Source organism: Pectinophora gossypiella, chromosome 16 (assembly GCF_024362695.1).
Source record: "Pectinophora gossypiella chromosome 16, ilPecGoss1.1, whole genome shotgun sequence".
Taxonomy (NCBI): Eukaryota; Metazoa; Arthropoda; class Insecta; order Lepidoptera; family Gelechiidae; genus Pectinophora; species Pectinophora gossypiella.
The window spans coordinates 5,994,255-6,009,691 of NC_065419.1; the positions used below are offsets into that span (position 1 = coordinate 5,994,255).

Consider the following 15,437-nt stretch of genomic DNA (forward strand, 5'->3'; position numbering starts at 1 on the left):
TCTAAAAACAGGATAAATATAAAAACGCGACCCCCGTGTCACCTTGTTGATATCATATTTTGCGCCAGACGCAATTTGTTTTATTATTTCGATACGCAGCCAGCCTCTACCAACACTGAACCATTCCCCGCACTTACATTCTAACTCTACAACAATACAATAAGGTGGGTATTTGAACGTTTTCCGTTTGATTCTCGACACGTTAGGCGAGCGTCATTCATGGAGGCTAACCTTATATTCGGCGAAGAATGGTTGATAAATTTTCAATACTCACTTTATTAGGGGCGGCGGAAGGAGGGTGGGTGAAACTGCCTTTATTAGATTTTCTAGAAACGTGAACCGGATTGCATGGCCTGCGTCCGACACCTCGATATTGAAAATTTCTTGCTCTTTTCATACTTATGTTAGTTATGTTAGATAATAAACTCTCGCAAGAGGAGTGAGTATGACAATAAGGGACCTTCCAGGCTACATTCCCCATAAACAATATAGATGGCGTTGTTCAGATTTAACGTCATAATTACCTATTCTCTCATTGCTCAGGTACATAATTATTCAAAAATATAATGTAATGGTAGAAGCAAGATCTCTTCTTCTATCGTGTGGGTTGTGAGGTGAATTACCAACCTCATCAACCCTGGTGTCAGGGTTACTATTGAGCCGCCAAAGGCCCCTGACATGACTCATATAACGACTACGTACTTATATCAGTAAGTAGTAACCGGGACCAACGGCTTAACGTGCCTTCCGAAGCACGGATCGTCTTACTTTCGGACAATCAGGTGATCAGCCTGTAACGTCCTAACCAAACTAGGGACCACAAAGTAATTTAAAATAAAAAAGAAGCAAGATAAATAATTGTTACTTACTATCCTTGCTTGATTGTTACATTATGCATAGAATTATGTTGCTACCTATACTCACTATATTGCTTCATTTTGATCAAAATAATAGCGGGGGAAGGTATAATGTGCCTGGGATACCTAAAAACAAAGATAAAAGATGCATAATTATGTCTGTTATCCGTGAAAGTAGAAGGTTAAACCAAGGAACATTTTTACAGCGCCATCTATATGGTTTTTGAGTAACGTAGCCTGGAAATTAACCTATGAATTGATTCTTATATCGGAATAAAAATACGACAATATGGCGCAGTAGCCTACTCGAAAAAGAAAGGATTTTATTTATCTATTTATAAACCACATAGGAAAGTAGGTGTACGTGCTAATGCTGGGCTCCTCCTCGAGTGTACGGAGCATACGTCACCACTCTACTCCACTGCTGCGGTTCATTTATTGCGAAATGTGTTCGTATAAGGAATATTAAATAAAGAACATAAGTAAAAGATAAAATAATTATGTTGATAGCAAGTAAATAGGTACATACTTACATACAAAATTCACGTCTGTAATCACTAATGGGGTGGGTAATCAAGAAGGCAAGTTGCAGGCACTTTTAATACGATACACCTCTGCCTACTCCTTAAGGAATACAGGTGTGATCCTAAGCGATGTAAATAAAAGAGGATGATTTTGTTTCTTCAATCACCCTTACAGAAAATGATATCATTTTTATTTTATATTTTGACGCCTGCCATCTAAATAACCGTTAGTGAAGCTTTTTACTCAACCATGATGACTGCCCATAACAGTGAACCAACACTGAACAGAGAAGTGTTAAAATTATGAAGCACCTCTGCTAGATGGCGGAACTAGTCACTAAAGAAAATAATGCGCTTTTTTAATTGCTTATTTTTTTAATCATTTAAATATCACATAATTACTTTTTTAAATATTAAGATTCATTTGTATCTGAAATTCTCAAAGCAAAAATTTATCGATTTTGTTTGATTTGCATAGATTTATTTAAACAACTGGCAACAATTTTTTGACATTCATCGTAATGTCAAACTAGGAGACAACAAAAGTGAGGTTATTTCTGTGATGTGTCAGAATTTGTCCGTGTAAATAACGCATTTTTAGGCATTTCTGTAGTTATATGCCTACTTAGTTAACGTAATTGGTTAATACAATATTGAACAATGTCTGTCGTAATAGAAACTACACTCGGTGACATCACCGTAGACTTGTTCTTAGAACAGCGTCCTGTAACTTGTCTCAATTTCTTGAAGCTTTGCAAGATGAAATACTACAATTTTAACCTATTCCACACCATAAGGAGTGGTTTCATAGCTCAAACTGGAGATCCTTCAGGAGAAGGCGATGGTGGCCAATCTATTTTTGGCCTCTTGGAAGGCCCAGCAAAAAGATTCTTCTCTGGCGAAAAAATGCCAAAGATACGCCACACTAACACCGGTTTGCTATCAATGGTCGGAACAGATGACTTGATGATTGGTTCGCAGTTCTTCTTTACTCTTGGTACTGATTTAGATTCACTTGATGGCACTCACTGTGTGATTGGAGAGGTCACCGAAGGACATGATATACTAAGGAAACTCAACGATGTTATTTGCGATGAAAGTCACCGTCCATACCAAGATGTGCGCATAACTCATACAGTGGTACTAGAAGATCCTTTCAGTGATCCCAAAGGATTTAGAGCTCCATCCCGATCACCTTCTCCAAGTGCTGAACGGTTGCGAGGCGGTCGCATCGCACCTGATGAGGAACTTGATGAAACTCAAGGCAAGAGTGCTGCAGAAATACAAGAAATGATTGAGGAGAAGGAAGCTAAAGCTCGAGCTACTATCTTGGAGATTGTTGGAGATATACCCGATGCAGATATTGCTCCACCTGAAAACGTTCTTTTCGTATGCAAACTGAATCCTGTTACCACTGATGAGGATCTGGAAATTATTTTCAGTAGGTTTGGAAAGATTGTCAGTTGTGAGGTAATAAGAGACAAAAAAACTGGTGATTCCCTGCAGTACGCCTTCATTGAATTTGATAATAAGAAGTCTTGTGAGGATGCTTATTTCAAAATGGATAATGTATTGATAGATGACAGAAGGATCCATGTTGACTTCTCACAGTCTGTTTCAAAAATAAAATGGTTAGGCAAAGGTAGAGGTGTAAAACATATAAATGATGATGACATTCCAAGCAAAGATAACCATTTTGAAAAAAATAAGTCAAATCGTTCAATAAGTAAAGACAGGGGCAGACATGATGATAGAGACAAACATCAGAGAGATAGAGAAATCAGGAGACAAATTAGGCACAGAGAAGAGGAAGAAATTAGGCAAAGAGAAGAAAAAGGAGTAAACCGCAGAGGTGAAGAAACAATTAGGCGTAAAGAAGAAAGAGAAATTAGGCACAGAGAAAAAAGTAGTCTCAGAGAAGAAGAAGAAATAAGGCGCAGGCGAGAAAGAGAAATTAGGCATAGAGAAGAACAAGAAAATAAGCAAAGAGAAGAAAAAGGCGTAAACCGCAAAGATGAAGAAACAATTAGACGCAAAGAAGAAAGAGAAAACAGGCACAGAGAAATAAGTAGTCTCAGAGAAGAAGAAGAAATTAGGCGCAGGGAGGCAAGAGAAATTAGGCACAAAGAAGAAAAAAATAGCAGCCTCAGAGAAAAAGAAGATTTTAGGAGAAGAGAAGAAAGAGAAATTAGGCGCAGAGAAAGGAGTAGCAGTAGAACTAAAAAGGAAAGGTCCAGGGAGAGACCAGTTCAGAAAGAATCAAATTACAACAACCATCGTGAATCTGATTCTAAAAGTTTTGAAAGAAGGAGAGATGATCATAGGAAAAACAGTTCTTATAATGAGGAGAAGAGGGAAAACCAAGATACTCACATTAATTCTCATAAATCAAGGCCTACATCATCTCCTGAAAATGAAAGAGAAAGAATAAATAAATCTCCAAAACAAAGAGATAGATCTGATAGATCCATACAAAATGACAATTCTGGTAAGAATGATAGTGAACAAGAAAGAAATGTGAGATCTCAAGACAGAAAATCGAGATCCCAATTATCTAACTCAAGAATGTCAGATCACAAGAGCAGTAATAAAGAGAAAGTAGAAAAACATGAATCAAACTCCAGAAAGACTGAAAGAGAGGAAGTTCAAAACAGCAGAAATAATAAATTAAAACATGAAAAACGAGTAGAGCCCCGTACTCCATCACCCACTGACGGAAAAAAGGACAAGAACGCTTCAAAGAGCAATCAAGTAAAGAAAATTAAAAAGAACAGTCAAGAAAAGAAAGACAAAAAAGATCTGAAAAAAAAGAATTTTGAGAAAAAGAAGCGTAAACACTCAACTTCCTCTTCTGATAGTGACTCCTCTGATTCCAGCTCATCAACTAGTTCTAGTTCATCAAGTGACTCTGATAGGAAAAGGAAACGGGCTAGAAGGAGAAAGAGGAAGTATTCTTCTTCTTCTAGCAGTACGTCCAGTGACAGTTCATCTTCCACTTCCACATCAGACTCAAGCAGTGACTCATCTAGTTCAGATAGTCATTCCAATAGGAAAAGAAAAGTAAAGAACAATTCTAAGAAAAATCTAGCAAAGAAGATAAAAAAAAAATGATATATCATCATTAACAACAGTGCACTTATAAACTTATTATAAATATGGTTAGCTTAATTTATTTTAAGGTTTTTTAGTGTGTTTTATTGCATGTTCTGGTACAAATCTGTGTATGCTACAATTTAAGTAGTCATATGCACTTCTTTATGTTCAAGATATTTTAAACTACATGATTCTGTAAATAGAATGATTTGGAAGTAATACATCCAAAATTATCAGTGTTTATTATCATGTTTTACTAAATTAAATACTACAAAAAAATTGACCCGATATAATTTCTAAAAATAGTGAAACTGAAGACATCCACTTTCCAATTAATTGTTGATACAATACAATTTATATTTTATTAATGGCAGCACTGACCTTTGCATAAAATGACGGACATTAAAGGCTACATTTCCCAAAAATAATATAGATTACTATTCAAATTTCACATGATAATTACCTATTTTCTCATTACTTGGGTACTGAGAAAATATAATGAATAACGATTTATTCATATACAATTTAATAGCATAAGCATATATATAATTGTTACTTGGAGTTTAGATCCAGTTATGTATAGAACTATGTTTTTTTTTTGAATAATAATGGGTGGTTAAATGAGATGTATTATGCCTAGGTGTAATAAAAAGGGTCATCATTTCTGCCCAAAAACAAAAATAAGTGATGCATTATGCCGGTTATTCGTGAAATTGTTAAAACGGAGGAGTTTTATTACAACGCCATCTACATTTTTTGTAGAACATAGCCTGAAAAGTCCCTTATTACATACCCAAAATGAATCCTACTTTGTTGTAATTATTGTAATGCCTTATTGTAATGTTATGGGCGATAAGCTGATCCCTTATCACCATAAGGTTCATCATATCCAGCTTACGACATCGTATCAACAGTGGCTGCAAGTTGTCTTTGATTACTTGTGGCTCTGCCCACCCCATTAGGGATTACGGGCGTGAGTTTATGTATGTATGTATTGTAATGCCTTACTTATTTATTTAAGTAATTATAAAATTGGTTAATAACCATGCTCAGTACAAAATTGTAAAACTTAGCAATAATTTTATAGTAGGTATTACATAATGTAATTTCACAATATGAAGTCACAGTTTTTATAATATTTCTTATTATAGCTAGTAGTACAGTTAAGTCTTATGTTTTATTTCCATTAAAAAGTACTTTAATAGTTATTCCGCCTTTTATTTTACATAAATGAAAGATGGTTAGTTTGACCAGACATAGTACATTGTCTTGTGCGATGGATGAGCGCGATAATCTTCTTATCGTGTGGGTTGTGGGGTGGAATACCAGCCTCATCAACCCTGGTGTCAGGGTTACTATTGAGCCGCCAAAGGCCCCTGACATGATTCATGTAACGACTACTTACTTACATCAGTATGTTGTAACCGGGACCAACGGCTTAACGTGCCTTCCGAAGCACATCTTACTTTCGGACAATCAGGTGATCAGCCTGTAATGTCCTAACCAAACTAGGGATCACAGTGATTTTTTGTGATATGTCCCCACCGGGATTCGAACCCGGAGCCTCCGGATCGTGAGTCCAACGCTCAACAACTGGACCAAAGAGGCCGTTAGTGCGATAACAACTATTTCTCTTTCGCACTCACGCGATACAGCCTAGTACGAAAGAGGCGGGAGATTATTTTACAGGCAAAACTTGGAACGCGTTCCAACAACTTGTTTATTCTAAGATGTCGTTAGAAAGGAATTTCAAGTGTAAATAAGTCTACCTTTTGTTTCTCTATAGTTAATTTAATATAAGTAGTGATGTGATGCACAATGTTAAATGCTTAAATAGAAATCGTCTAAGGGATTACTTTGTCTAACTTCATGCCCGTAATCATTATTGAGGTAGGCAGGGGCATACCGCAGACGACAATGACGGAAAATTATACACACAATGTCATGCATGTTGTATTAACATTGTATTACCTTCTACCACAGAACACTATTACTCCTTCTACACATTGATATCAACTCAGAATCATACGTCAAAGTTTTTGTTACGGTGTCACTAACGCCCATAGGTAGGTCTACGCGCGCTTTCAATTCTTGGGAGCGAATAAAAAACTTTCTTGCTTAATATCGTCCCGGACATGTTGTCAAAACTGACGCAGGAATTGTAGAGACTGTACTTTCTAAGGAGATGGACCTTGATTATGGGCGATATGTTGATCAGCGTCACCATAAGTATCATCATATCCATCTTAGGTCATCCTATCATAAGTGGCTGTAAATTGTCTTCAGTTTACTTGTGTCTCTGTCTACACCGTAAGCGATTACGGGCGTGAGATTATGGATGTATGTACAGTCATGAGCAATATAATGTACCCACTTTAGGACTCTGTCGCACTAACATGTTTGACATTTAATGAGACTTATGCAGTTCAATTTGACAAAAAACTTAATGTGACATGGTACCAAAGTGTATACATATTAATGCTCGTGACCGTATTGTACCTATGTACGTTACGTACATATAATATGCGCCAAGGCTCATTATCTCGAGATTCCCGAGGTAATGTAAGAAACTCTTTGTATAATGATGTACCAACTTATACCTACTGAACTGACGTAACGAGTTACAGACAGTGCGATGTAGAAAATCTTGTCAGACTGACGTACATCACGCCCGTAATCCCTACGGGAATGGGTAGAACCACTAATCATCAGAAACAAAAGTATAACTACACTTTTTTTTAACTACAACCTCAGCTGATCTTCTATCGTGTGGGTTGTGAGGTGAATTACCAACTTCATCAACCCTGGTGTCAGAGTTATCATTGAGCCGCCAAAGGCTCCTGACATGGCTCATGTACCTAACGACTAACGACTACATACATACATCAGTTAGTAGTACCTAACCGGGACCAACAGCTTAACGTGCCTTCCGAAGCACGGATCATCTTACTGTCGGACAATCAGGTGTTCAGCCTGTAATGCCTAACCAAACTAGGGACACAAAGTCATTTGTCCCCACCGGCATTCGAACCTGGGGCCTCCGGATCGTGAGACCAATGCTCAACCTCTGGACCACAGAGGCCGTTGTCAATCTCACCTGATGGTAAGTGACGATGTGGTCTAACGTGGAGGTGGAGGTAAGGTCAGGTGGGTGTTGAATTTGTTATGAAACAGCTGAGCCACCTAATACAAACATAATGTCAGCTTTAACGGAGCAACCCTTACCTAATGCTATGTACCAAATTTTACTATTTTTTTTTATTCAGTCCATCTTTACCTCAGGAGTTAAGACCGACCGAACAAAGTTACCTATCTCAAGTTGTATCTTAACGACTTGTGAGTCTCGCTGTAACTTCCTACCTAAAAACATAACGGGCATGTGGTATGTATATAAATAGAAGTACTTACGTACCTACATCAAAGCATGAGTACCAGTACCAAATCAGCAGGAGGTAGGTAGGTATGTACCCCGATTCTGTTTACAGGACGTCGGCATTCAATTCGAGAATGTTCTATTGCTGTCACAGTTCGCCTTTTGTGTTCTGATTGCTCTGATGAAGATGGCTTGTTGAGTCCCTATTGTGCACCTTCGGACGGCTCCCGGCCCCAATCAGACGCAATCTACAAAATTTCCTTTAGGTACACTTGCAACACTTTTGGTTTAGAATGAAGATGTATCGAGTGAAGATATTTGAAATCTTTTCAGGTTACTAAACTATAATTCTCCTTCAACGGTAAGAAAATAATACAGGATGTAAGTGACATCGTACCGAATACTGAGAGGGGGATGATTCAGACCATGCTCTTGGATTAATATCAAGTGGAATTTTCCGTCGCAAAATTCAAGATTTTCAATTAGGAATTCAATTAGGTATATACATATACATTAGCGGTGAAAAAATCCACTTGATATTAACTCAGAGTAATGAGCTGAATCATCCCCTCAGTATTCTTTACTTACAGGTACCCATACATGTACATATCTATGGGTGTTAGTGACACCGTGACGAATACTGAGGGTAAGGGGGATGATTCAGACCATAATTCTGAGTTGATAACAAGTAGAATTTCCTCTCGGAAAATTCATGATTATTTTGTGTTTTTTTAACTTATTTTCTGTTCCATACTTTTGCGACGGAAAGTTCCGCTTGATATCAAATCAGAATCATGGTCTGTATCACCCATCAAAGTTTTCGTTACGATGTCACTAACACGCTGTACATGATATTCGGATCCATAAACTAGATACCAAATCCAAAGTTGAATCCAAAGAGAGAGTCTTACATCGTGGGAATCGAACCTGCGACTCCTTCAACCTGCGCTGCGCAGCCTCTAAGCAGTATGTTGTCTACACATGATACAAGCGTATAAATATCAAGTATCTACGTATAATACCTGCTTGATATTATATTGTATATATAGCAGCTTTGTCTTCCATGGATCTATTGAACCACAACACAGTCAGAAGGTACCTAGACGTGAAATATAAACAACAAGGTTTCATTATCATTTTTATTACCAAGCAGTAGATATCTACCAACCTACATAACGTCTGAGAGTCGCCAACTCGAAAAAATACTTAAGTACTTACTTAAATCTCGGAGCGAAATTGCATGGTTAATGTGATGAAATTAATGAACTCGACGTCTCATCATCCAACCAATAGGCAGGTCCGTGAAGGGCTCACCACCCACAGACGTCAGCACCCACCAGGGACGAATTGGTCCTGCTTTATATTGGTACAGGCAGCGACCACGGAATTCCTCGAAAAATATGTTCCAAACTAATTTATTTTTATAAAATACTGGTGGAGTCGGAATTTGGTGTAATTATTGTTTTCTGGCAAATATAATTCCGCACCTAAATACAATATCAATATTTCCTGCCTGTGGTCGCCTGGAAGAAATTCCTGTAGAACAATAACCTTTCTTGTATCTTGACATGTTTAAAAATTGTTTCGTGTATGTGTGTGCAATAAAATAGGTATATCTAATTTTGATTATTCTTTTGTAAGTATTTAAACCATAGTAGGTCACCGGTTTATTCTACACTAGCTTTTGCCCGCGACTTCGTCCGCGTGGCGTGTTATATAAGAGAGAGATCTTTGTGTGTGTGGGAGTGCATACTTATGCAGTTTAGATTTTTTCATAAGTACATTTTTTTTCCCAATAACTCCCATTTTTCAAAATACAGCCAAAAATAAACTTTATATTTACTAAGGTATGCATGCGTGCTAGATTGAATCAATTTATTGAATTGTTTTTTTTTTAATTGATTGTTCATTGAGTTTTAATTTTAATACACACTTCCTCTCTTCCCTTCAACGTTGCTGTGCCCTATAGGGTCCATGTTTTAATTCCTATGCCTATGTAACACCCTATTGTACTACATGGAATGCAATAAATAATTTAATTTAATTGAATTGAAAATATCTATCTTACGCGCTTTCGATTTTTTCATACAAATGTTTTTTTCCCACTAACTCCCGTTTCCGTGGGAATTTTGCAATATCCTGTTGCAACTAAGCTTTAAGTTAACTAAGGTACCTGCATGCCAAATTTCAAGCGTCTAACTTAAGCGGTTTAGATTTTTCATACAAAAAGATTTTCCCGCTAATTTCCGTTGCCGTGGGAATTCCGGGAATTCCTTTCTTAGTGCACCTCTACGGTACCTAAGCTATGTCCCTTCCAAATTTCAAATGCCTACGTTTAGCCGTTCAGGCTATGCGTTGATATATGTCAGTCACTGAGTCAGTCAGTTTCTCTTTTTTATTTAGATTTGATTTTTTCATACAAATGTTTTTTCCCGCTAACTACCGTTCCCGTGGGAATTTTGTAATATCCTGTTGCAACTAAGCTTTAAGTTTACTAAAGTACCTGCATGCCAAATTTCAAACGTCTAACTTGAGTGGTTTAGATTTTTCATACAAAAGGATTTTCCCGTTAATTCGCGTTCCCGTGGGAATTTGGGAATTCCTTTCTTAGTGCACCTCCACGGTATCTAAGGTACCTGCATGACAAATTTCAAAGGTCTAACTTGAGTGGTTTAGATTTTTCATACAAAAGGATTTTCCCGCTAATTCCCGTTCTCGTGGGAATTTCGGGAATTCCTTTCTTAGTGCACCACTACGGTACTTAAGGTATCTGCATGCCAAATTTCAAACGTCTAACTTGAGTGGTTTAGATTTTTCATACAAAAGGATTTTCCCGCTAATTCCCGTTCCCGTGAGAATTTTGGGAATTCCTTTCTTAGTGCACCTCTACGGTACCTAAGCTATGTCCCTTCCAAATTTCAAATGCCTACGTTTAGCCGTTCAGGCTATGCGTTGATATATGTCAGTCACTGTGTCAGTCAGTTTCTCCTTTTATTTAGATTTGATTTTTTCATACAAATGTTTTTTCCCGCTAACTACCGTTCCCGTGGGAATTTTGTAATATCCAGTTGCAACTAAGCTTTAAGTTTACTAAAGTACCTGCATGCCAAATTTCAAACGTCTAACTTGAGTGGTTTAGATTTTTCATACAAAAGGATTTTCCCGTTAATTCGCGTTCCCGTGGGAATTTGGGAATTCCTTTCTTAGTGCACCTCCACGGTACCTAAGGTACCTGCATGACAAATTTCAAAGGTCTAACTTGAGTGGTTAAGATTTTTCATACAAAAGGATTTTCCCGCTAATTCCAGTTCTCGTGGGAATTTCGGGAATTCCTTTCTTAGTGCACCACTACGGTACTTAAGGTATCTGCATGCCAAATTTCAAACGTCTAACTTGAGTGGTTTAGATTTTTCATACAAAAGGATTTTCCCGCTAATTCGCGTTCCCGTGGGAATTTGGGAATTCCTTTCTTAGTGCACCTCTACGGTACTTAAGGTACTTGCATGCCAAATTTCAATTGTCTAACTTGAGTGGTTTAGATTTTTCATACAAAAGGATTTTCCCGCTAACTACCGTTCCCGTGGGAATTTTGTAATATCCTGTTGCAACTAAGCTTTAAGTTTACTAAAGTACCTGCATGCCAAATTTCAAACGTCTAACTTGAGTGGTTTAGATTTTTCATACAAAAGGATTTTCCCGCTAATTCCCGTTCCCGTAGGATTTTCGGGAATTCCTTTCTTAGTGTACCTCTACGGTATCTAAGGTACCTGCATGCCAAATTTCAAACGTCTAACTTGAGTGGTTTAGATTTTTCATACAAAAGAATTTCCCTTCACTACTCTGCTCCTATTGATTGTAGCGTGATGAAAAGTATACTATAACCTGTCCAGGAGTGTGAAGAATAATTGTACTAAGTTTCATTAAAATCCGTCCAGTAGGTTTTGTTTCTATAAGGAACATACAGACAGACAGACAGACAGACAGACAGACAGACAGACAGACAGACAGACAGACAGACAGACAGACAAAAATTTTACTGATTGCATTTTTGGCATCAGTATCGACCACTTATCACCCCCTGATAGTTATTTTGAAAAAATATTTAATGTACAGAATTGACCTCTCTACAGATTTATTATAAGTATAGATAACTAGTTGTGCGTCCTCTAGTTCGTCCCTGCCAGGCAAACTGCGCATGTCGCGAATTTATCGACAGAACCAGCGGGTTTCTCTCCGGCGGATTCTGACTGACGGCACTCGTTCCCTGCGCGCGGCCAACACCGTCGCATCCAACGCCTGTTGCTTACTTTAGCAATTTTTATTTAAATTTTATTTAAAAATAAAGTTCCAAAAACGAACACGCTGTGAGCATGTTACTATATACTTTAACCGCGGTTTTCGCGGTTCTACTCGTGACTGAAGCGGTCCCCACGCCGACGAACAATAAAGGTACGTGATGCTTTACAATATTGCTGATTAATTGTTAATGTGTTTTTGTTGTGTTGTGTAACTGTTGTTGGAGGTGTTGTTGTGGCGTGTCTGCGTCTGGGGGGGTTGTTGTTTGTTGTCCGCGTGTATCGATCAGCCGGGCCGGGCTGCGCTCTATATTTAGCAACAGGTGTCCTGACTGCGCCGTTCCCCTTTCTGCGTAGTTCCACCTTTCACCGATAACTAACTATGACCTTTTAATAACTCAGTCTGTTGGTAGTCCTGACATATCGATTTTATTTAGTCGAAAGTTATTACTCATTTCTGATTCATAGCCTGATCGTATGCAATATTAAACATAGCTGATTGAGTAATTCTAGAAATTTCTATATGGAATTTGAAGACTTTCATCATTAAATAGTCAAGAAAATGTCATACCAACTTTTAATATGGTTGTTAATTAATTTGTAAATAATTATTTTAGTTTCCGATTGACTTAGCTCCCCTTCAATCAACCCAAAGTTTTTACTTGTTGTTGCTCGCTTCGGTATGGACCTTATTTTGTTGTAGCACAGTTTGCTTTATAATTGCTTAAATATTAAAAAACAAAATCCCATCGAATTACGTTTTAGATGGCGGTCCAATTGGTGAACTACCAGAAAATTGGGACCAAACGAAAGACGACACACAGTCTCTCTTCCTGAACAAGAGCGACAAAAATGATCTGGAACCGTACCCACTTGCTCTCAGCGAAGAAGGTAATGGCCACACCAAAGCGAGCTTTACTTACCTATCTACCCGGTACAATATGTCTGCTCTTACGTAAATCGATAAATCAAGTCTCAAAATGATATAAACTTACAATAAAGAGGGATTTCCTTATTACGTACCAAGAGCACTACCAAAACATGTTGGCGTAGATATTCTTAACCCTTACCTTGTGAAATTGGATTAAAGGTAACAATGTTCTTCTACAATGGTATTACTACTCCTGGCGTCGTTTTCAGGCAACTCGGAGGGCTATGAGCAGGCTGTGGACCAGCGTTTTGATTCCCCCCAGTCCACGGGGGAGTTAGATAACCTCATCATGAGGCCAGAGTTGTACGGGGAGCCTCCAGCTATGGAAGGCTTGTCTTCCGGCTATGACTCCCGCCGCCGCAAGCGGGGCAGCGGCACCAAGGTCGGCGGGGCTGGAGCTGCTACTAAAGTAGCCACCAAATCGGGCTCTGGGAAGAAAAATCTTAAGTAAGCTCTTCTCATCACATCAAATAATATCTTCCAAGATATCGCGTGCAATGTAACCAGTATGTAACATTTTGCAGGCCCGAGGATCATGATGCGTTGTCGCCAGTAGACTCAGCGACTCACGAGCGTGATGCCCACCGCCGCAAGCGTGGCAGCGGCACCAAGGTTGGCGGCGCTGCTGCCTCTGCCAAGACCGCCACCAAGAACTCTGGCGGTAACAAGAAGAACTTCAGGTAAAAATGCACTTTCTTCATAAAATTTCCACCACGTTTTTGTAATCTGTTTAAATATGTTTCTTTTTCTTTAGGCCAATTTCTGAACGCCGTAAGCGAGACTCTGGTCTTAGTGCCGCTGACGTCCGCGCTCTTTTGAACTTATGGGAAGCCCAAGAGAGAAGGAAACAGGAATGGAATGCTAACCAATGGGCCGCTGACCACTACTACAACCGTGTGGCTTCCGACGAGGATCAACCCGAAGTGGACGAGAACGGCGACGTATGGTACAACGAACCGGTTGTGATGGGCCCCCGCGACCGAGACTACCCGCATCACTCGTACTTCTCAGAACAGAACCGCATGGCTTTGGCACGAGGATACCCCGACATCTACCAGGTGGACCCGGCTGAACTGGCACAGCGCTACGAGGAGGCTCGTCGCAAGAGGCAGTATGCGAATAAGGTGAAGCGGTTCATGGTAGCCAGGAAGCGGTCGGACGGCATGGCGCACCAGAACACGTACCGCCCCCGCGACGACCTGTACACCCTCGCCGAGCTGCTCCGCTCCGCCCCGCGCGTGCAGGAGCAGGACATCCCGGTGTATCGGCGACTGATACTTTAAACTGTCACTGAGAGTTGCGCGTCCACCCGGCCCGGCCTGCCGGCCCCCACCTCATACAGCACACGGAATAGTAGATCCAGCCAGATTCTTCCAGCGTGTCAGGTTATGTCGCGGAGGGCAGCAGATTTCCCGGACCGGATGAACGCCCTTTAGGCAAAAATTTGGGGCGGGAGATTGTCGCGCATTTAATTCGCAGTTTGTAGCGGATACCTACCAATTTAGACATAGGAGAGATTAGTATTAAATAAGTTCTGTTTTTAAGAAATTAAACATGGAATGGCCTAGCTTAAATCCAATAGTTTGAATGATAGTTCACTACTGTTCAAATTATTGACAAATTGAGTTATTTTTTTACGTTTAAGTTACAAGCTTATGTTTCTATAAGTTATCCTATCGATTTCTAAACGTATATTTTATCTATTTCACCCTACCTCAGTTCATTGCATATCTTTTCACATCACACATACCACTATAAAAATATAATCAATATTAAAATAATATATGTCTAGTTTCTCCGAATATTAATAGTTTATAGTGAAGTATAACTTCACATTTTATTGAACCTAGTGTTAGTTTAATATGTGTAAATGGTAAACTTGCTGTATTAAATTAGTATTAAAAATGGACTTTTATTTAAGTACTTACCTTACCTTCCATTCTCATCTACAAAATAGGAACGTAAGTACTTACTTACGTAAAGTGAATTTCAATAAGTGTATTTTTTGTATAATTTTGATGAGTTTTTTATTCTACACATATTTGATGACAACTAATACAGAAAAAAATATACAAAATCATTTAGCAGCATTTTGCACTACCGTCGCGTTTTTTTTGCTTTTCTAATCCACCCCCATGATTCATCCAACATTCTTTATCGAAGGAAGGCAAAGCGCAGAGGTCTGTCTGTGTCTGTCTATGTAGGAAAGAGATCCTTTAGAAAAAAGCTACCCAAAAAAAGTACTTAAGCAAATTTTGTCTTTTTTGTACCTACCCGGTTACAGACTTCAAAAATGTCAACGTCAAAATCAATAATGATCTTACGTTTTTCAAGTTTCTCTGTAATAAATTCATTCTTATTATG

At 38.7% G+C, this 15,437-nt stretch overlaps 2 protein-coding genes across 3 annotated transcripts; both read left to right on the top strand.

The window, feature by feature from the left end:
- Positions 1-1,910: 1,910 nt before the first annotated feature.
- On the top strand, positions 1,911-5,682 carry LOC126373552 (peptidyl-prolyl cis-trans isomerase sig-7). Its single transcript, XM_050019689.1, has one exon. The coding sequence runs from the start codon at positions 2,042-2,044 to the stop codon at positions 4,490-4,492; it is 2,451 nt and encodes an 816-aa protein (XP_049875646.1). The 5' UTR covers positions 1,911-2,041; the 3' UTR covers positions 4,493-5,682.
- A 6,408-nt stretch (positions 5,683-12,090) lies between these two features.
- On the top strand, positions 12,091-14,936 carry LOC126373577 (putative neuropeptide precursor protein). Of its 2 annotated transcripts, XM_050019749.1 has the most exons (5): positions 12,091-12,296; positions 12,908-13,033; positions 13,283-13,520; positions 13,598-13,753; positions 13,828-14,935. In XM_050019749.1, exons 1-5 carry the CDS (start codon positions 12,218-12,220, stop codon positions 14,354-14,356), a joined length of 1,128 nt encoding a protein of 375 aa, XP_049875706.1. In that variant the 5' UTR covers positions 12,091-12,217; the 3' UTR covers positions 14,357-14,935. The 2 variants fall into 2 exon arrangements, with proteins under 2 accessions (XP_049875706.1, XP_049875707.1); XM_050019750.1 differs by lacking the exon at positions 12,908-13,033 and having other exon boundaries at positions 13,828-14,936.
- Positions 14,937-15,437: the final 501 nt, after the last annotated feature.